Source organism: Prosopis cineraria, unplaced genomic scaffold (assembly GCF_029017545.1).
Source record: "Prosopis cineraria cultivar Desert tree isolate PC_DT_omini unplaced genomic scaffold, ASM2901754v1 PC7, whole genome shotgun sequence".
NCBI lineage: Eukaryota > Viridiplantae > Streptophyta > Magnoliopsida > Fabales > Fabaceae > Prosopis > Prosopis cineraria.
The window spans coordinates 3,937,640-3,960,528 of record NW_026555338.1 but is presented as its reverse complement, the minus strand read 5'-3'; the positions used below and the strand labels follow the sequence as shown (position 1 = coordinate 3,960,528).

The 22,889-nt window shown below is 35.5% G+C and overlaps 1 protein-coding gene across 7 annotated transcripts; it reads right to left on the bottom strand.

The window, feature by feature from the left end:
- Positions 1-605: 605 nt before the first annotated feature.
- On the bottom strand, positions 606-16,586 carry LOC129316881 (protein BREAST CANCER SUSCEPTIBILITY 2 homolog B-like). Of its 7 annotated transcripts, XM_054961263.1 has the most exons (21): positions 16,331-16,576; positions 16,098-16,244; positions 15,007-15,639; positions 14,572-14,925; positions 14,360-14,484; positions 14,092-14,246; positions 13,698-13,820; positions 13,433-13,630; positions 13,273-13,354; positions 13,130-13,180; positions 12,961-13,036; positions 12,750-12,861; positions 12,555-12,626; positions 3,126-3,318; positions 2,875-3,051; positions 2,527-2,669; positions 2,352-2,414; positions 2,055-2,262; positions 1,716-1,883; positions 1,490-1,572; positions 606-858 (listed from the first exon to the last, which is right to left on the bottom strand). In XM_054961263.1, the coding sequence occupies exons 1-20, from the start codon at positions 16,458-16,460 to the stop codon at positions 1,516-1,518; spliced, it is 3,267 nt and encodes a 1,088-aa protein (XP_054817238.1). In that variant the 5' UTR covers positions 16,461-16,576; the 3' UTR covers positions 606-858; positions 1,490-1,515. The 7 variants fall into 7 exon arrangements, 6 of the variants coding, with proteins under 6 accessions (XP_054817238.1, XP_054817234.1, XP_054817237.1 ...); XM_054961259.1 differs by having other exon boundaries at positions 1,506-1,572; positions 14,572-15,639; positions 16,331-16,578; XM_054961262.1 differs by having other exon boundaries at positions 3,126-3,240; positions 14,572-15,639; positions 16,331-16,578.
- Between the last annotated feature and the right edge of the window lie 6,303 nt (positions 16,587-22,889).

The following is a 22,889-nucleotide window of genomic DNA, read 5'->3' as shown; positions in this document are numbered from 1 at the left end:
TTAAAAATATGAATAATATTTCAGGACCTAAAATACAATAATAATTCAGGAGACAAATACCATAAATATTAACGGGAGAATTTTAATTGAGTGATGAAAGTAGTTGTACAATGCAGATGCAATGTTGAGCTGCAATTACAACTGAGCTAAATGAGCTTTAATACCATGAATTTGAGCTATGTTAAATACGACAAAGTTGCTTTCTACCAACTTACCCTCAGTTATTTGTATCTTTATTTGAAGTTAATATATATTTTCTTTATACCAAAAAAACATGACAAAGTTGCAGGCTTGATGCCATATATGACAATAATGAAAATGGGATAACCAATTTTTTAAAAAAAATTCACATCAATAAAGTCCTCATTTTTATAAATAAAATATTTACCGTTAATCCCAATTACCAATTCACTTCATGATGAATAAAATAAATTTACACAAGAATCTAAGTTAATAAATAAAAAAGGTAAAATGAAAAAAAATTCTTACACATTATACTGTTACTTGCATTTTGAACCAAAATTAGTGAAGGAAAAGTGCTTATATCTTATATTGAAAGTAGTATGATTTAAAAATCTAAGCTAAGCTAGTTGCTTGTAAAGCAATTGTGGAAAAGCAGTGCTGTTCAAGGCACAAGATTCACTTTTCTTTAATTTAAAGGAGAAAGTACACTAAATAAATCAGTTCCCAAGCGCACAAGCAACGAGCTTGAACTACAAAAAAGAACTGAACTGTAATATCAACTTTACATGAACAAAAAGTATAAATGCTTTACATCTTCCTACCTTCGCTTGTCAAAAAAACAAAGCGCTACCATCGTTGCATTCCAACTGCTTAGGTACATGATTCCAAAAGGATCTGCAAATCAACAGCTTAAGCTTGAATCAATAGTCTACGACTAAATCAAAGACGTGCTTGAAACCAGAAAGGAAATCCCAATTAAGACATCCAATGGGTCTTCTGTTCCCTATTGGGTGTCTAAGAATGAAATAATACTAAAGAAACATCAGAAAGGAATATTCGGATAACAAAAATATGAGATATATATTAGTTGCTTGGAAATTTAGATTTCTTTTTTTTTTAACAAGAAATGTAGGACTTCTAATCAATTGATGATGTTCTGATAAAATAAGGACTATTTAGCCAACAAGATAAATATTTGAGGACGTTTGAGTTTTTCTCCCACTCCTTTCTACTTTCAGCAGCTCACCTTATCCCAGAAAGTGAGCAGCAACATTCTCTCAACGCGTTCAACTCTCTTTTTTCTTGGTGAAGCAATTTGAACTCCTTTTTTTAAAAAAGAAATAATTTGATTCTTTGAATGGAAAACCAAGGAATTAATCCAAAAATGCATAAACGAAAGCTAAATATAAGCAATTCAGACTAAAAAGCCATTTGCATAAAGAGATTCTCAGAGATTCTCAACAAGTAACTAATGTCAAAGATTTCAGATATGATAGCAATAATATAGATTAAATCAGTTTACCACCTCTTTCGTTCAGCACCTTTATCATTCTAGCGTTTGCAATCACCAACTACAGATAAAACTGTTTCCTTGACATTACCTATAGTCTGCAGATGGGAGAACCAAAAAAAAAAAAAACAAAAAAGAAAAGAAAAAGAAAACAAACAAGCAAACAAAGAAAGGAAAATCAGTACTGGATGGAATTTAATCAAGCAGAATATGTTTCGATATGGCAGGGTTCGTGATGTACAAGGCTTGAATTGTTTGCCCATCTTTTGATCGAGGATGCAGCATGCCTGAGGTGAGAGCAGTGTGCGGAATCAAAAGTCAAATGATAAGTTGAATTTTCAGTGGCTTCGGCAACCCAGATATGGTTTGTGTGGTCCTTTTCTTTTCTAATGAGGTTACAGAAGCCAACCTGCATATAATGAGTAACAGGATTTATCCATCTTAGGAAGTAATTCAATTTACCATGAGACAAATTTCATGAACACTAAAATAGTAAAGATATATGGGTAGCGTGGAATGTTCAAACCTAGTACACCAAAACAGATAATAATCACAATAACAAATAATATCCGTTACTTACTGTAGATCCAGCAAGGTTATAGTTGATTGGCGGAGTCAAGTCATAATCTGTGGACCGTGAGCAAAAGCAGATGGCTAGCAAATTGATTGTCTTTCCAAATTTTACATTAGACTTGGATCCATCAATTGCAAAAACCCATTGTGTCTTTCGACTTCCAGATGTATAAACCTCTCCCACATGCACAATATAGGCAGCAGTGTCGAACTCACTGTATGAAATAAGTATATTTCTTATCGTTATGGCTGTAAGCAGAAAGATATATATATATATATATATAATATTGAGATGACATGTAACCTAGAAAGAGGGATGTCACTCAAACTTGACAGTGAGATCAATTTGCGACAGCAGAAAAAAGGCCTACAACAGAAGGGGGGGGGGAACCTGTAAGCTGGATTTATGAAGTCAATATATCTAGATAAAAACAAATTAAGAAATTTTCTTTCCTATCATTTTTATTGGAATCACCTACTTAAAACGTTCCCTGGCACTTGAAGTCAAAGGCAGCCATTTGGTAGAAGATCCTCTTGCCTGTAAATGGAGGACATCTGAATCAGAACGTGATGGTGTAAGACCTGCAACTAAATATGCTTGACCCTCCACCAGCTCCTGTCGCTGTCACATTGGTTGCACATAGAAACTAGTGAGAAATCTTGCTGACATCCACAATTAACATGCATCGTAAGATCATAGAAGAAATGAGAAAAAACATATGATGCTAACCGAGAGACCCATGAGGAATAAATTCACAAAGCCAGAACGAATAAAGATGCTGAAAAATGTAAATACAAGGCAATGATATTATTAAAAAGTGGCCCACCTGATTCTCTGTTGGGTTCCAGATTGTTATTAAGCCTTCTCTAGGCATTTCATTTCTACTTTTTTGTGTTAAAGCAACTACCCTCACTCTCATAAACTGGGTGACATCTCTTTTACCCAAGCCAGCATCTTTCAAAGCTTTCTCAACTGATTTCTCCATGTTTGATTGACTGGTTGCCTGAAGACCAACTATAAGTAGTCAACATTTATTTCCACACAAAGACTTCTCGTAAAGCGGGAACATAAACCCACCTTTAGTTTTGCTTTGTAAGCGACAAAAGAATTAAGTTGCTCAGGACTCATATCAGCCATTAGGAATTCAGGATCTTCAGCTGTCTCAAGCATGTTATAAATCTTGGCTCCTTCGCTACCATCATCATAAAAATGAAAACTCATTGTTTCTTCCTGAAGGTTGGAAGTGATGCCTTCTATAACAGCGGTGCATCTACAGCCATGTTGGGGATGAAAAATAGCATGAAGAAATAAAATTCACATACAAGCATGCACAAATGATAATGATATAACCTGCTGAAAAAGCATATAAATATAGCAAAAAAAAAAAAGAACATAATAAAGGGGAAATCCTGAGGCTTTTAATATTGATAACAAGAAACCCAATCAGTGTTACAAGGAAGCCTCACGTTCTGGCCAAAATCCTATTCACCCAGTACAATCTCGCAGCAATCACCACAATCAAAAACAAATAACACTGAAACAGAAATAGCACTTGACACAGGCATTCAAGAGGCCAAAGCTCTCCTCACAGCACTCATTTTACAAAATGTTCCATAAGCCCTTCACACGTGGCAGAGAAGCTCCTAAAATCCATCAAGTGACACTCACACTCCAACATAGACTAGACCCTTAAGCAGCTCTAAAACATCATTAGACCAGCACTTACTTTTCCTTATAGCCAGGATCCGAAAGTAAATCACCTAAACCAGTAGTACTTGCTTCTTCTGTCCTCTTGGTATTCCTTGATTTTCTCCCATATGTCTTGGCAAATTCACCAGGTTTATCATATAATTAACTGTTTTTTTTTTTTTTGGCTTCTTAAATGCATATGCAATCCATTTGACAATTCCTTGTTTCTTCATGTACTTGAGATTTTAAAGGCAACATATACTTCACTTATTAGAGAGAAAAAAGCTGAGTCTAGTCTAGTCCTCAATATTATGTTAAGCTGCCATGTTATTATAATTATCCTCAGTCATGGCATCAACATTATAGATAATAAATTACTAAGGGTGTACAAAAACGAAACCAAATCAATGAAAACTTATTAAAATAAGGTCCAGTTTGGTTTTCTTTTATAAAACCAATTAGGTTCGATTCAGATTTTATTTTGCAAGCTTGGACCTAACCCGAACATGAATTAGACCTGTTTGAAATTTTTAATATATTTTTTGATACATTATATTTATTTTTGGGTTAGGTTTACTCTTTATTTTATGATATATTATATTTTATGACATCATATTTATTTCTCAATTATCTCATCCGTATCATTAATATTTTGGTCCAAGAAATTTGTACCCTTACTACTTGATAGTAATTTTGTACACAACACTCGAATATCAAAACAATTAACTAACTCAATAATTAAAGCATTATTTATTATTTATTTGACATTAACTCACTTTAATTTTATAATAACACATTATTAAATCAAACATCAACCATTTTTCTTGATTTAGCATTAAATTTTAAAAATACCATGGAAAGGTGTAAAAATTATCATTTCAACATGACCCAAACCAAACCGATCCAAACTAACTTAAAATGAACCAAACTAACCTCATGACAAAACTGATCAAGCTTCTATTATGGTTGAACAGGATTGGTTTGGTGTGGTTTTTTCCCAAAACCAAATCAAACAAAGCCTATGAACACCCTTACATAAGCCTTTCACCCAAAAAAAAAAAACCCCACCTAAGCTCCCAGTACAATGAAGATGGTACAATTGAAAATTAACATGGAACTGTAATCATATATACATGTCAATTTCCAAACAATTGCAAAAAAAAAAAAAAAGATAAAAGCATGAGTAAAATTCAACCCCATGAAAAAAATTAAATCACAAGATGATAAAAGGACAGAGTTTAGGTCAAGAGTTATTGTGGCTTGGTGGCCTCATAACTTTTTGATGAGCCAAGAGGTCATGGGTTAAAGCTCCGACCACCTTGACGATTTAATGGGTCACCACTGCCGAATGTCACTAGGCTAGTCTTTTGACCCGCACAACACTTAGACATTCTTCACTGAAAAAGTAAGCCTGGTTTGTAGAAAAGAAAGATGCTTGGCTAAGTTAAAGAAAAGGAAAAGCTTGAGAATAAAGGATAGTTGAGAGAGCTTGGGGAATGTAAGAGTTGTATTGTTTGAGAACTCAATGATGGTTACAAATGAGGAAGGAGGTGGTATTTATAGGCCTCCCCTTGAATCTAGAAAATTTCCCCTTCCCCAATGAACGGCAAAAATTAAATTGATCCTATAGCTATCATTGATCTTCTAAATTTCTCTCCTACATATTTACAACAAATATCTAGATATTTAAATGAAAATATTTAGAGACTATTAAAATATTGAGGCTAGAGTTGTATAGATTTTTCTAGAATGTTCTTGCACACTCTAGCTCTCTTAAGGTTAATCGAGAGCCTTCTGGAAAGTTTTGGAGCATTCCAATCCATTTTAGCCTTGCAAAAAATCACGAATCATGACATTCTCCCCCACTTAATTTCGCTACGCCCTCATCGCACCTTCCTCCTTGTAGCATCGGATTTGGTCAATGAACTGCCAAAGGAGGTCTTCACGTTCCCAACTTGCTTCAGAGTCTGCTTGACCCTTCTACTTGACTAAGTACTCAGTGAAGTTAGGAACTCCTCTTTCTGATCACCATGTCAGCGAGGATCTCCTCTATCTCCTTGTCGTACGTGATGATAACTGTTGTTGGTGCTCTCTTGAAGATACCTCAAGATGGATCTTATTCATCTCCACAGTATTTCTTCAAGAGACTAACATGAATGACAGGATGAATCTTGAGCTTGGGAAGGAGTTGTACCTGATATGCAACCTTTCCCACACGTTTGACTATGGGAAAGGGGCCCTCATACCTCCTGACCAAGCCTTTGTGGACTTTGCATAGTGACTTAAATTGTTTTGGCAATAACTTCATGAACAAGTCACCAACTTGAAACTCGGTGGAGTGCCACGTCTTATCTACCTACTTCTTCATCCTATGGGAGACTTTATCTAGCCTTGCACAAGTGATGTCTGCTTCTTGCCACTCTTTGACAAATTTATATGTAGTTGGATTGTCCCTTATATGGTGCGGCAAGTTCATTGGGGGTTAGAGGTTGTTACCTAATAACTATCTCAAAGGAGCTCTTACCTGTTGACTCACTTCATTGCAAGTTGTAAGAGAATTGAGCCACATCAAACAACTTGACCCAATCTTGTTCAAGAGCTCTCACATAATGTCAAAGGTAGAGCTCCAACAAAGCGTTTTTCTATCACTCTAAGGATGAAAGCTTGTTGAGAAGTTCAAGTCTGTCCTTAAGAGCTTGAAAAGTTCTCTCCAAAATTTTTCAATGAATCGGGGATCTCGATCACTGATGATGCTTTGAGGAATCCCCCATAACTTTGCAACATGCCTAAAAAACAAGCATGCTGCTTCATCAACTTTGCAATCTACAGGGGATGGTATGAAGGTAGCATATTTGCTATATCAATCAGCCACCATGATACTGCCATATACTTCAGACTTAGGGAGAGCAATTATGAAGTCCATTGATACACTTTCCTATGGTCTTCCAACCACTAACAGAGGGTCAAGTAAGCCAGCTGGATGTTATTATTTAACTTTATCTTGCTGGCATACTAGGCAAGTCCTCACAAACGCTTCAACATCATCTTGCATACGTGACCAGTAAAAGTGATTTCGTACGAGAGCAAGTGTTTGTGCCATACCTAGATGGCCAGCCCACTTCAAATCATGACACTCCTTAAAAACATCTCTCTAAAGGTTGCCCCATTTTGGAACAGACTTGGTTCCCAAGGGTGTAGAGTTTCTCATCCTTCACCCAAAACCTTCAAGTTTTACCTTCATTAGCAAGCTTCATCAAGTCACTTATAGCTGAACCTTGAAACATACATTCTTTGATTTTGTCAAGAAAATCATTCTAGAGTATGTTTGCTATGAGAGTAGCTAACTTGGCTTTCCTGCTCAATGCATTTGCCACCACATTTACTTTGCTTGGCTTGTACTCCAACCGCTAGTCAAACTCAACAAGAAAATCTTGCCAACAAGCTTGCTTTGGGCTGAGTTTCTTCTGTGTCTGGAAGTAGCTCATAGCAACGTTGTTTGTCATTATAGTGAACTTTGAAGTAGTGACGCCAAGTCTGAAGACAATGAATGATGGCAGACATTTCTTTTTCTTGTACTGTGTAGCACCTTTCTAGGTCATTTAACTTGCGACTCTCATACGCAATAGGGTGTCTTTCTTGTATCAACACACCCCTTATTGCAAAGTCTAAAGCATCGGCGTGTAATTCAAATGGCTTGTAGTCAAGCAAGGACATGACAAGCTCTTGCGCAACCATCTGCTTTAGCTTTTCAAAAGCAACTTGGGAATCTTGTGACCATTGCCAAGATCGATTCTTCTTGAGTAAATCTGTTAATGGAGCAACAATAGTTGAATATCCCTTGATGAACTGACGATAGTAGTTGACAAAACGAAAAAATGATCTTAGCTCTAGGACCTTAGTGGGAGGCTTTCATTCTTGAATTGCTCAAACCTTAGCTAACTCCATCATAAGCTTCCCATCCTTGATCTTATACCTAAAGAAGTCCAGCTCTTGTTTGGCAAAGAACACTTTTCTAACTTAATGTATAGCTCATTATCAAAGAGTACCCGGAATACATTCTTTAAATGTTGAGCATGTTCCTCAAGAGGATTGTTGTACACCACGATATCATCCAAGTACACAACCACAAACTAGTCCAAGTAAGAGTAGAACAATTTAGTCATGAGCATGCAGAACGTTACTGGGGCATTCATCAGTCCAAAGGGCATGATGAGGAATTCGAATGCTCCATATCTTGTTACGCAGGTTGTCTTTGGTTCATCACCTACAGCAATGCATACTTGATAGTACCCGGATTGTAGATCAAGCTTAAAGAAGTACCTAGCTTTTCCAAACTGATCAAACAAGTTGGTGATCAAAGGTATCAGGTACTTGTTCTTAATTGTAATCTTGTTTCAAGGCCCTGTAGTCAATGCACATTAGTAGCGATCCATCCTTCTTCTGGAAGAGAACTAGAGCACCATATGGGGCCTTAGATGGTTGGATATATCCTGAATTGAGAAGATCTTGGAGTTGTCTCCTTAACTCAGCAAGTTTTAAAGGCGACATGATAAGGTGCCAAGGCAGGTGGTTTGGCACCAAGCTACAACTCAATTTGATGGTCTACATCTCTTTTAAAAGGTAGTTTCTTTGGCAGCTCATCAAGCATAACATGTTTGTATTCCTATAGCACCTCTTAGATGCAAGGTGGCAAGGTTTATTGTGAGTTGGTTATGCTATCCTCTTCTTTAGCCAATGAATGTATAGTGGCCACATAGCCTTCTGAATTATTGAGACTTTTTTTGAATTGCAGGGCAGAAACCATAGGTTCGGATTTCTCCAAGACCTTCAAAGGGATCACCCTGAATCATGTTGGAATTGATGATTACCAGAGACTTGGCTTTGGGAATAGAGAAGGCATGTGCTTTGCAGAAGAAAGCAAGTCCCAGCACAACTTTAAAATCATCCACAACGACAATAGTGAAGTCTAGCATACCTTGTCAGTCCCCAATCTTCACCTTTACATTCTTGGCGATCCCAAGGACTTGTTTTGCTAGGGAGTTTACCACCTTGATGGTGCCTTGTTGAGTCGGACACCTATTCGCATGGCTTCTTCGACCTCCATGAAGCTGTGGGATGCTCTTGTATCAAGCATAGCAGAGGCAGACTTGCCTTCGATGGCAAGATCAATATAGAGTAGACCAAGGTCAAAGTACTTAATCTTCTTCTTTACTTGGAGAAAAGTGTCTAATCAAGGCACTCAAGTGTTGCAAGGAACCAAGGTCAGCTTGTGTTCCTTGTCTTGCCTTTCCCTCATCTCAAAAACTAAGGTGTTCATGGCCTTTCAATTGGAGCAGTCACAAGTTCAGTGTGGACCATCACATATTAAACATGACTTTGGCAGCTTTGAAGCATCACACTTAGTTGAGGATGGCTTATCTTGTTTAGAACTTCCACTAAAGGATTTACCACCATCCTTACAATCAAAACTCTTCTTTTGTCCTCCTTTGTCTCCCCCACTCCAACCAGAATTGGGCTTCTTACTCTTGGTAGAGTAGTCGATCAAGAACTCGACAATTGCAATAGTTTCATCTAGAATTTGCACCTTACATCTGTCGAGCTCTATTTGGCCCAATCTTTGAGCCCATCCATGAAGTAGAAATGAGTTTCCTTGTCAGACAGTTTCTCAATCTCGAACATGATGGTAGTAAACTTTTTGATGTAGTCAAGAATACTTCCAATTTGTCTCAACCTTTAGAGATTACCTCAAACCTCCATTTCAGCATTGTGTTTCAGCATTGTGGGGAACAAAGTATTTGCAAAGTTCTGGCTTGAACAGCTCCCAAGTATTGATTCTAATCAAGTCATCGGTCACTCCTATGGCCTCAAAGTACTGTTCTTGGTCAAAGAGAAAGTTCTCCACAACTGTTGCATTACAAGCCCCATTGTACATCGTTGATTTGGGAACCTTTAGACCCTGAGAAGTAGTGTTTGAAGTACTACCACTAATAGAGCTACCTGCGCGACAATTAGATTCCCATTCATGGTGAATCTCATTTGACAATATAGACCTCGCAACTTGTCCTTGACACACTTGCAAAGGTCAACAAGATCATGGGTAAGGGAACGAAGATCTTTCCTAAAGTCACAGCTAAGTTCTTTAATCATCAACTTTGCAGCACATGTGACCTCAGCATACTCTTGAATGAGATTGCTGAGTTGATCATCAAGTTCCCCCACAATAATCATCATATTCTCCATGAGTTTCCAAACTAGACACTCAAGGTTTAAGGGACTCACCTGCTAGAGCCTTGCTGCTGTTTTGCTTGAACTTGGGTTGAGCTTGCTCGCCTTGTATACAAGCTTGCTCGCCTTGCATACAAGCTTGCTCTTGCACTTCCATGACAACAACGTTTCCTTCCTCTGTTGCCATTGCACAATACCTTCCTTTAAGTACAATGGTAGAACCGTGTTCTGATACCAACTATCACAGGGCTAGTCTTTCAACCCGCGCGACACTTAGACACTCTTCACTAGAAGATGCTAAATAAGCCTAATTTGTAGAAAAGGAGGATGCTTGGCTAAGTTAAAGAAAAAGGAAAGCTTGAAAGCAAAAGATAGTTGAGAGAGCTTGAAAAATGTGAGAGTTGTATGACTTGAGAAGTCAAGAATGGTTACAAATGTGGAGGAAAGTAATATTTATAGGCCTCTTCTTGAATTTAGAAAATTCTCACCTCCTTAATGGACAATGAAAATTAAATTGATCTTACGGCTATCATTGATCTTTTATATTTCTCTCCTAGATTTACAGCAAATATCTAAATATTTACGTAAAAATATCTAGAGACAATATTAAAATATTGATGCTAGAGTTATGTAGATTTTTCTAAAATGTTCTTGCAGACTCTAGCTCTCTTATGGTTAATCAGGAGTCTTCTGGAAGATTCTAGAGCATTTCGGACCATCTTAGCCTAGCAAAAGATACGAATTGTGACACGAAGCTCTAAAAGCTGGCAGCAATGGTCTTGTGGCTATTGACGACAACCTTGCCACCAGTGAGAGGACTTTAGTGACCTCCAATGGTAGTCCAATAGTCGACGCTGGTGATAATGGAAGACGTAGGTTTAAAAACAAAACATCAAGAATAGCAAGGTCTTTTCACACGCAAATTTAATTTTGTTCAAGTCTCTTGATCTTGTTTGATCATTTTTCACAGATAATATGCTCCAGCAATCCTTAAATGAAAATTTTCCGTTAAATTGTCTTGTTCTTTTGAAATCGCTCTTATTCATGTAAGTTTCTTAAAATATATAAAAAAAACACAGAAATAATGTTTGGCCAATGTTTTTATCAACATCACAAATATTGAACCAAGCCTTAGCAAAAAGTCCATCGCCTACCAAATTGCCAAAGGGGACATATTTACAAGTTTATTCGTTGCCGGTACTGATGTTTAAAAAAGTAGCATCAAAATGATTAAACATTCAATTTAGTCAATGTAAGTTCTCAATTTCTTACTAATTAAAATGAAAAATATATATAATCAATCAAATTTGAAAACTATTAAACATTCCAAAATTATTTTGAAGACCCAAAAGAAAACAACAACATCAACAACAACAACAAGTCTTTATCCCACTAGGTGAGGTCGGCTACATGGATTGCAAGACGTCATTGTGCTCTATCATTTATCAAGCTTTTAGGAATATTATTAATTAAAAGATCACGTTTAAATATTGTTTAAATAAATACTAATTCATTGAAAAATAATTACAATTAAAACAAATCAATTCCATAGATTCATGAAACGTAAAGTACGGAAGGGCGTATTTCTAATATTAATAGATGTTAAAACTTAGGGTAATTTAAGTAATAAACTGTAGAATTGTAGGGGGAAATTAAACTTTTTTAGAACAAAAAGGCACAGAAATAGAAAAAATTATTATATATAACAGTACTATAACAAGATATACCAATTTATTTTTATATATGAACATTATCTATACAATGCACAATATTTTGAAAGGGAAAAATCAAATAAGTCTATGAGGCCCATAAAATAGGCAAATAATAATAAATGTACTTTTTTTTTGCCAAAAGCAAATAATAAATGTATAATAACTCAACAATATAACATACAGTAGTGCAAATTTTATTTTTTTAATAAAAAAAATGTTTACGTGAGTTTATTTCTGCTCACCGAGGCCGAGGCCGAGTTTATTTCTATATGTCAATTAATAGGAAGCATATTAATATTATGTATATGGATCTTGTCAACATAATTCTATGGCACGACTCCACCAAACCCCCAATTCCTTCGCAACACTTCACAACCTCAAAACATAAAATCATACTTCGGGAAAGGGGTATCTTTTCTACGGGACTTCCTAGCAAATCTCAGGCAAACATCCAACCAAGGATGAGATGATCTTTAGAAATTAAACAAGCCATTTAATCGAGAGAATTGGTCAAACTTTCACTTTTTGGGATTGCTTGAGATGAATGGATGTTTGGTGACTCCACAAAAAAGTTCCATCTTTCTGAGGTTCAGTATTATAAAAATATCAGGCGGAAATATTACTAGGAGCACTGTCATAACTAGAACAACTGGTCATAGATAATACCTGTGTTTCAGAGTTGCAAACATACTAGTAAAAAAAATGAACAAGGGCCCACATATCCTTACAGTACACAAATCTAATACTAGTAAGAGTCATATGTACATGCGAGACCTAAACTGGCATATCCATGCACCCTTGCTTCTCATGAATAAATAATACCAGGTAGATTAATATTATTGGAAGAGAACAATTTACCAGCAACCGTGAACAAAGTTACCTTTGGTTGTACAATTCCATCATGTTAGCCTCCATCTTCTCTGATCTTACAACAGTTTCTCCATTGCTTAACCTAACGGAGGAAGCAACTGTTACCTTGGTTCGCTATAAAATAAGACCGAGTTTTGAACAAAAGAAAATATAGACAATCATTTCAATTTAAAAAAAAAAAAAGCATAAGTAACTCAGAAGTTACCGTTCTTTGTATAGAAAAGGATACACACGGGTAATTCCAACCAAAGTTTGAGGGATTGGACCGCCATTGTCTTTTACGCATCTGAACGCTAGAGGTGGACCAGCATGCTTACCTGTTGTGTTAGAATTAAACGCATAAGATAGGCAAAAACAAATAGATGCTTTCCTGTAGATTGAAAAGATTGAAATCCACTTAAATACAGGACGCCTACACAGTCCTAACTTTTCTGCCCAATGTACTCTGTATGTTCCGTTCATATGCAGCACTAAACAAACTGATGTTGACACCTGAAATTAGAAGTTAAAATGATTAAGAACATCAAAGATTAAAAGAGAAATATATATGAACTTTTTCAATTATAATCACAAGTCTTGAAGAACCTCAAGTGGTGAAACTGGCCCTGTCCAGCCAGATAATCTAGCTCCCCAGATCTGTGCCAAAAAAAAAAAAAAAAGGCACTGACTGCAAATTTACGTGTCATGATCAGAGAAGGGAAAATAAATAATACATACCAAAATATTACCCGTAATTTCTGTCCCACAAATAATTTTCCAGCAGCAACCTTCTTTGACAATGGCGCATCCAAAATGGCAGTTATTGAATACCTGAAAAGAAAGCACATGTTACATGCCAAGGAACCTCATACATTTCAAGAAGAAAATCAAGAAATTGGGATTTCTTACCATCCATCAGTTAATTCAACTTTTATTGTCTCACTGCTCTCGGACCCCAGTCTCCTCTCACGAGGGGCCTCAATTTTCAGTCCTTGATGGGGGTGAATGGCCGAAATGCATAGAATCATCATTAAAGAACAAGATGCATCCCCTTCCAGAATTTTCTTAATCACAGACCGCTGGCCATGATTTACTTCTCTTTCATATCTGTATGCCAAGAGTTCTCAGTGGCTTTAAAGATCAAACAAACAAATTTTGCTATAGTAGTACTTACCTATACTTCAATTCCTCAAGCACATTTGATGTAGTTAAAAATTTTCCAGCAGATCCACCCGGGTAGCATCTCTCGTAACATGCCAGTTTCCAGACAATCCATTTGTAATGATTTGTGACCCAGCTAGAGTGATGAAGAACAAAGATGCACAATTATGCTAGAAAAGGACTAGAGTCTAACTGATGAACTTTGAACCCAGGATAACGTTAAGAGTCTTTTAATTTAACGTCAGGTAGGATACAAATGAAAATACGAAATTGCAAATAATTTTCTCTCATCCCTCAACTAGCTAATTGATAAACCTTATATAGACCACAGAATCATATTGAAAGGTAATTACTTGATAAATTCCACAGATACCAAAAGCCAAAAATTTAGAACAGAAGAAATGTACTCTTTGGAAGCATAATCTGTGGAAGCTCCACTCTGAGTCAATATATGGAAGAAAGCTTCTGACCCCATAGTGTTGACACCAGAACCATCATCAAGCATATACTTTTCTGCATTACCTGATGTGACCTGTCTTGACTGGTTGGAAAAATGCTCCAACTGAATTAATTGTGGTGCACATATCAATGTCAATGCAAGGGAAAGAAAAGTCTTTAGAGTTTGGAGAATATAAAATCAACATGGGCCTTATGATTTATGAGCATTACACTCACCATTTTCTTCTCTGATAGAAGCATTCCAAAAAATTCCCTGACGTCCATCCTTGGATTTTGGAAAGGATATCGAGTAGAAACCCTTTTTTTGCGGCCAAAATTACTGGAGGATAATTTAGAAGAACCTGAAGACCAGATGCTTCAAATGAGTAGAAAGCCTTTTAACTATTAAAAAGATACTGAAGTACTTAAAAGCCTTCAACTAAATTTACCATCAGGGAATACTGTAACATCCTGCTTCAAAGGAGCAGAAAATCTGGTGATGCGAGGCTGTTTAAAGGAAGAAACGGTAACACGTGGTCCTAGCCTCCGTTTTCCACAGGCAAGTTGCCTATTGTTTGCATGAGTGGTAACCATGGTATTTGAAATTTCAACAGGAGTCTGACTTGATGAGTTTCCAAATGGATCAGCTTTTGAAGAGAAACCATTAAATGAAGCAGATGTAGTTGTGTCTGACACTTGTTTTTGGTCATTTAAAGGTGTCTGCTGACAACCAATGCTACTTTGCAAGCAATCAATTTGCTTTCCCACAGCATTGAACTTCGTTATCAAGTTACTTCCAGTGCCTATACTTAAAAACTTGGTTGAATACTCCATATGATCAGAAGATTCTGTGGGGGATGTGAACTTTTGACTCATACACTTACTCTTTGCCGTTGTATGATGGTACAAAGGAGTATGAGGATCATTTCCCTCACAATATGCAGTACAATCAGATTGACTCTCCTTTGAAAACGAGACGATTGCATTACCTGCATCCCCTTCATCAAATAAACCTCCAAGGTCAGGGTCACCAAGAAGACTCTTGGCTCGTTGAAGTGCATCATTAGAAACAGATATAGATCTTCCACCAGCAGTGAAAAATTTAATTGATCCTTTGTTGCAAGTGGAACCATATTTTTCAGGTTGAACGCGGTTTATTTCAGAGTAATTCTTTATCGTATCAGTACCACCAACTGGTTTAGAGTTGTTAATCAATGATGGACTTGAACGGGACAATGGACTTAAATGGGATCCCACTTTCATCATTCCGTAATTGATGACACCCATATCTAACTGTGCCTGAAATGAGCGATGCAGTTCATATGTTTCACCAACAGCACACAATTTCTTTGTTTGCTGAAGGCTTTGGGAATTACAATCAATGGCATGTTCTTTGATTCCCAGTAATGTCTTGGCTCTAGCGAGACCATTAGAAGATATATTGACCCTTTTCCCAGTGCCTGTTTTAAACAGAGAATTTGAGAAGTGGCTATCATCATCCATTGCATGCTCTTTGCCTGCAGAATATTAGTCCAGACCAGACCACAAAAAGGGAACACAAGTATCGGTCAAAATATAAATGCCATTCAAATTACATATTCAATGAGCACAGCTTTCCTCCAGTAGCTTGGAAAGAAGATCTTCAGAGAGTGGGACAGGTTTAGAAATGTTATTTTGTCTGCTTGGAAGGAAAGTACCCAGAACTTAACTGTTTTGAGCATTAAAATATTTTTTGGGTGATATTCCGCTTCAAAGAAACGTAAGGCAACGAGAAATCAATATATTTGTTCCCAGAACTAGATTCATAGCCAACCAGCAAGTGCAAGGATCCAAAAAAATTAAAATGCGGAGAGAAAAAGTATAAAAAAGAAAAATGAAAAATCGATGAGGTCCGCGTGAAAAATTTTAGATTATGCATAAGCCACAAGCATGTTAGTATTATATGACATTGGAAGAAACTTTGAGGATGAGATACCTGCACTAGCGTAAGCATCCTCACCAAGAACAGATGATGCTTTGGTAATGGAAGATTGATTTACGGAGACCAGTTTTCCCAGGCCAGTTCGAAACGTAGGAGTGCGCTTCACTCCTTCATTACGGTTCTCCGTAAGAACAGAACATCCTGTGGTGGACCAAAAACATTGGCTTGCATAAGATTAAAACAATTGTTCAATATGGGTGGGTTTTGTGGGTATAAGGATGGATTACCTTGAAGCAAAACATCAGACATGGAAGGAAGAGGAAAGCTTGAAGCATTCGACGCAGCATTTGGCTTGAAATGGGAATTCTCCCACAGGAAATGGTCGTCGGGGTCGGATAGCATCTGCCATGAAGACATGAGTGTGCTTTGCAATCAGGGCTTAGGGTTTCTGACTGTAGATCTTATATACATGTTTTAGCTGAGAATTCGGATCGTTATCACTTGTTCATCGCAAATACTTGCGGGATTGCTCAAAGGCGGGAAATGGTTTCGTCTGCTTTCAGAATCGCGGTAAAGTCCAAATTTTATTTTTAAAAGGTGTTCAAAAATCAAAATAATTCATTCCACGGGAATAAAGAGAAACTTTTTTCCAAAAATAAAAAGGAAATGGAGAGAAACGATAACCTGCCCTATGATATAAACAATATACTAAAAATTAAATTGATTATTAAACCAATTAAAACACTAATTTAAGGTCATTGATTCAATTAAAATCAGATTGATCATAATAAAATAATATAATTTAAATAAAAATATATTAATTCTCAATATATTTATCTATATCCAAGACTTAATATCTCATGCAATATAGATTAATAATTTTAACAACAATTAAGCACAATATTTCAAATATTTATCCTGACAATATTTCAATTATTAAATAGTTTAAAATTAATAATTATTAACATCAAAATCTTCATTAACTTGATAGTTCATGCTACCTAAAATGATAAGATCTATTCCGAAATAAAAAAGATTATAATAATATAAAATAAAAAATAATTGGTTCATAGGTAAATCAGTGCAAATGGGCTTTCAAAATGTGATATATTTGTTATAAATATTATATTATATTGTATTGTGTTACATGGATGTTCATAAACTCTCCCAAATCTTGACCTTTCATGTCCCACACTCCATAACCTCTCTAATAAATGGTTTTAGGAGTTTTTTTTCATGTTTATTACCCATAAAATCAAGGGTCACATGTTATATATTTATATGAATTAATCTTGTAATTTATATCTACTGTAACTCTTAGAAAAGGTTGGAGGATAACATCCTAAGTTTTAATCTAGGTTTAATTGTTAATTAAGAGTGAAATTAGTTAGTGAGTGGTTTTATTTGCTTAACTATGTTTTTGAAATACTCATGGATGATTGGGCAGCTCTAAGGTCAAGTTAGGAAGTCGTTGGGAGTAGATCAGGGTAAAGTCTTGAGGAAACAAAGAATATAACATATTAAATCATGCACCACTGCGCATAACACATTAAATCAAAATATAAGTTGTGAATTAGCATTTGAAGGCAAAGGAAAGTTTGGGAATTTGGAGAGTGTAACATTCTGAAATTTTTGAGACTCGAATTTAATTTAAAATAAAATATCTATAATTAAATTAAAATTAAGATTAATTTGATAAAGGTCCAAATTTCAAATTTTAGTAAGTAAAAGTTTGATTTTAATTTATTCTTAACTATGAGAAAAATTACCAAAGTTGTATATAACTTTTGTGCTATAACAAAAAAATTTAGGCCCTTCCTTATAATTTTTTCCAAATTGCTCATATTAGTATTTTTATTTATATAAAAGCAAGCAAAAACTAAATTAGGAAACAAAGAAAGGAAAGAAACAAAACACAAGAACAAGAAAGAAAAGAGAGCACGAGAGACTAAGAGAGAAGAGGAGGAGGAGAGAGGAAGAAGAGAGGGGATACGGGAGGCTTTGCGGCCATTGCGAGTTCGCATGCTGTATGTAAGCTTCCAACTTCATTTTCTCTTGGTTTTCTTGAGTTTTTGGAAGAGATAAATTTTGGATTTTGATCCCAAAGGCTTTGTTCTTATAAGCTTTCATTTTCTTGCATCCTTGGAAGGTTGTTTTGAGTTTTTATATGATGCTCTAATATTTTGAGTGGGCAATTGAATGAAAAAGGGAGTTTTTGGGCAAAAATCAAATCTCAAGGAATTGGGTTTTTTCTCTTCAATGATTTAAACTTATTGATTAGGTTATAATCATGATATTTAAAGCCAATGAGATTTAAATTAAGCTTTGATTTTCATTATAAGAGCTAATTGTGAAAATTGGTAGCATTAAGTGAAGGCTTTTGGTTGATTAAAAATTATACGGTTTGGAAATTGACTTAATAGTAGCTAATAAATGTTTTTGGTGGTTAAGTGGTATTGTGTGAATGGTTGTTTTAAAATTTAGACCATTATGATGGATTATGGTCCATTGACCCATGTCGTGTGGTATAGGTTTTAAGCTTTTTGCCATGAGAAATGATGTGGATCATTTATATGTTGTAGGGATTATTGGTGGAATTTGTTTGAAAGTTAAAGGACACGTCAAGTTTTATTTTTGTACAAGGGAAAATTTTTTGGTATAAAAGAGTTGAGGTAATAGGGAAACTTATATTTCTTATTAATTTGTTCAACTATTTTTAAATAAATATTAAGCTATTATGCATTACATATTTTAAATGATTAAATATAATTAATTGTGTTTTATAAGGACTCTATGAGGTACTTCTTGGATAATAGTGCATATATGTTTTCAATTTATTTAATAATAATGTTTTTATGAAAACAAAATTGTTTGCATGCATTGTACTTATATAAAATGGAAGTTGCACTTAAGAAAGTGTAACTAGGTTAGGTACCTTAGATAGGCTAAGGAACCACTTAAGAGAGCAATGACATATATTATACTACCTTGGAGTGTTAAAGTGGTCAATACTCAATAAAGGTAGATAAGAGTAAAAGGCATGATTTCGGTGAGAGTTCACCAATAAGGAGGTATAGAATTGTGATAGTCTATGGCATACTACCAGTACTCAGTGTTGCCTTTCATATTGTGGGCTTAATGCACTCAAGTGATTAGTGGATTAAGTGTTTGACACCTTTCAGTGGGAGAAGAATCCAACATATGAAATGTGAGGTTGAGTGCCTAGGCCAAGGTAGCCCTCATATGGAGAGTAAGTTGGGCTAGCTCTAGGAAGGAATTAACTTTGACTGCTCAAGATTCATGTTGAAGGGTCATGGGCGGCTCAGTGGATTCGATCATGTCATAGAATATGTTTTGTTCCTATAAAGCTACAAGTAGGTATAAGGTAAAGAGTATCACGGGGCATTTTGTTGGTCAAAAAAGGTCATACCGACCTATGTCATGCATTCATGCATTTTAAATGACTAAATTATGTTATATTTAATTTATTATTCATTTATTCAACTATGACTTACTTTGTAATAATAAATGCAAATTTCTCTGTTAATAAGACTGTGGTTATCTTATCCCTTTCTTTACAATATTTTCAGGTTCAGGCAAAGATCCAGTGGTGAGCTAGGAAAGAAGTAAAGCTAAAAGCTGTTTGTGGATTATAAAGAATTGCAACCCTTTTTCTTTAAGCAAATATATTATAATGTATTTAGGATTAGGTTGACAATAGGATGTAATTATATATATGTGTGTGTGAATAAGTGTGAATTGTATACCTTTATATGAAATTTTGTCTGTTTGTAGACTTGTGGCTCAAAAACTTAGTTATGGTGTGTGGTTTTGATAGATTCATTTGGTAGGCCAAGTTTTTATTATAAGAAAATGTTTATTTTAGTATGTATGTGAATATATGTGATCCTACAAGCAAATGCAAAGTGATTGTATTGCGACTGGTGTGCTATAGTAAAACATACTCCTTAGATAGAAAGAGTAGGTGTGTGGGCCCTACAAGGATTTTTGAGCTAAGTGAAAACATTTATCATGTGTATTCATATGTGTATATCGTGTTTGGAATGGTTTTTGGCCACTCTTGTGTGATTTGTCAATTTTAGGGGCTTAGGGTCTATTTTGAAAAATGGCACCCAAGTAATTAAATTTTAATATAAAGGGTTTTTCTATCATTTAAATGTTTTATTAGGCTGAGATTTGGACAAAGTATTTCTATAAGTTTGTAACCCTTAGGATGAGATTTAGACAATTTTGAAAATGGTTTTTACTAAAAAAATACACTTTTGCATCTTGGTGTCCAAATCTCAATCTAATTATTGGATTTCTCTAGAATTTGGGTCACAAGTAAAACTTTTTATAATCTTTGTGTGGACTTTAAAATTGCCTCGATTAGACATCGAATGGAGAAATGGTGCACTCCAAAAGTTAGTTCGGAGGTGGTGTCATGACAGTTATTTAATGCTGTTATGACAGTAACAGTTATTAAAGTTGCGACACATATGAATTTCAGTCCATCCATTGGATCTTTCCAAAACTTGATACACTAGTAGTACTCTTTGAATGTGACATGTGGGATCTAGAAGCACTCTAATCAGAGTTCAGATGATGAAATAGTCCACTTTGAAAGTTGGTTTGGAGGTGCTGTCATGACAATAAAAACGTCCAAACTTGTTGTGTCTAAATTTTAATCCAATTGTTGGATTTTATTTTTGAAATTTGGAACGCTACTAGTACTCAATAAAATAGACATGTTGAAACGTTCTCACTTCACTAAACATAATTAATAAATGAAACATATGGTAATCAAAGGATTAGCTCAAAGAGTGATTATCATGGTTTAATCTAAAAGTAAGGGATCCCAAGTTTCCTAAATAAAAATGAGTTAAAATCGATCAAAACCTTTCATATCAGAGTAATAATAAGTTTCAAAAGTATGGGATAACTTAGAGGAGTAAAAGAAGTCAAAAATGGTTGAAAAACAAAACATGGGCTGTGATACAGAGCAATGTGCCATGGCTCATGCACGCTGCACTACGACGTGTTGCTCTCTATGCCACGTACTGCGGCTTAAGCGCCATGCACCGTGGCGTGTTGCATAAAATTTTCATTGGTTTTGTTGTCATTTGATAACAGAATCGAGGAAAACTTTCGACTCGCCCCAATTCTCCGTTCGACGTCCGAATGACGTGATCTAGTTGTCTACGAAAAGCTCTTTACATGAACTAGCTAATGGCACAGGTTTTACTTCCAAAACAAGTCACACTAAGAAGTTGGACACCCAAACACATTTTAACCACTTTTTAACACCTTTACACAAGATAGGTGTCCAAAACCCTTGACAAGTGTCAAAAGCTTTTCCTAATATATGGACCATGTCCAATGGACCTAGGAATACCAGTACAATACGTCACAAGTACTGAAACATCATTATAATAAAAATTCACTTCTCAACCCCATTTTACCAAAAATAAAGGGGGAGGTAATTTTAGCATTGCATTTCACTCAAATCACTCAAAACATATTTAAATCTTCATTTCTACAATTGCACTAGTATTTTAGCCCTATAAACACATATATATCAATATACATAAGTGTTAAGGGCCCAAAATACAATTCTAATATTTCCAACAATCAAAATAGTGCAAGTTTAGTGATATGCATCCTAGAATTGGAAAATCATATACTATTATACAATTAAATCTAAACTAGAGGCATACAGTAGGAATATGTTAATTCCCCACCTCTTTAGTCTTCTTCCTTTCAACACCAGAACTAGAGCCTGAAAAATGTTAAAGGAAAGGGGGTAAGTCTAGTCACTTAGTAATTAAGGTTAAACCTACTCTATGTAGTTATATATCAATTATAACACAAATTCATGCACAAGGAGATCAAATATGCAAAACATATTCACATATATCATAATTTATCATTTATCACTCTATAGCTTCTTTAACTCATGTAACTAGGTGCATTGTCACCATATTCTCAGATATGTGACATGACCCATACTCTCGCGACTTGCCACCACTTAGCACATGTGACATGTCTTATATACTCTTAGGTAATGATCAACTAACCTTATATCCTCCTTATTTCTTCAGATCAAAACCATGAGCTATAACACTGATTAGGGCTCTATTTGTGTGACTGGACTACCCAAGCTCACCAATCATGAGGTGTGACCCGGCTAAAGATCACATAACTCACTCTCAGACCATGGCTTCCCCTATTCTCAAATCCCTAGGGTGTCTCATACCTTAGGCTATTCTCCTCAAACTAGCTAGGTTCTAGTCCCTCGACAAACTATAGGACAGTTCCTTGATAAACAATGGGACAAGGCTATAGCCCCCATGCACTAAAGGGCAGCCTAAATACCATATGGATTTTTCTCTATTCCTAATCCCTAGGTGAACTCCCGCTACTGATCATGCCATAAACAATACTTGTTCTTACTTTTCACTTTCATATACTCGCTTTTACAACAACCATGTTGAGTTCATGACCTTGCGCTACCTAAGTATGTATTCTCATCTTTTTTCTTATCAGCAAACAAATACCTCTATACGTCATCTCATTCATGTTTCAACAACAAAAGCATGTTCATAGTTAAAATTCTTTTGACTTTACATATTGCATTTTCAAGTCAAAAATAACTTTTTCATGCACTCAAGGAAACTAATATATAGTCTTTACTTAAACAACCAATCTTGTGCATGAAAACATTTACAATTCACATTCAACAACCAATTAAGAATCAATTAACATATAACTATCTAAAGTCGAGTTTTTCTCCAGTTTTCTCAAACCTTTGAGAGGTCAAAGGTTTACTTCTCAATTAACTAGCTT

Coding starts and splice junctions, on each gene's coding strand:
- LOC129316881 (XM_054961259.1), bottom strand. CDS start 16,460: ATGTCTTCATGGCAGATGCTATCCGACCCCGACGACCATTTCCTGTGG. Junction 2,263..2,351: donor AGTGACATCCCTCTTTCTAG/GTTACATGTCAT, acceptor TATTTCATACAG/TGAGTTCGACACTGCTGCCT. Junction 1,884..2,054: donor ATAACCTTGCTGGATCTACA/GTAAGTAACGGA, acceptor CATTATATGCAG/GTTGGCTTCTGTAACCTCAT.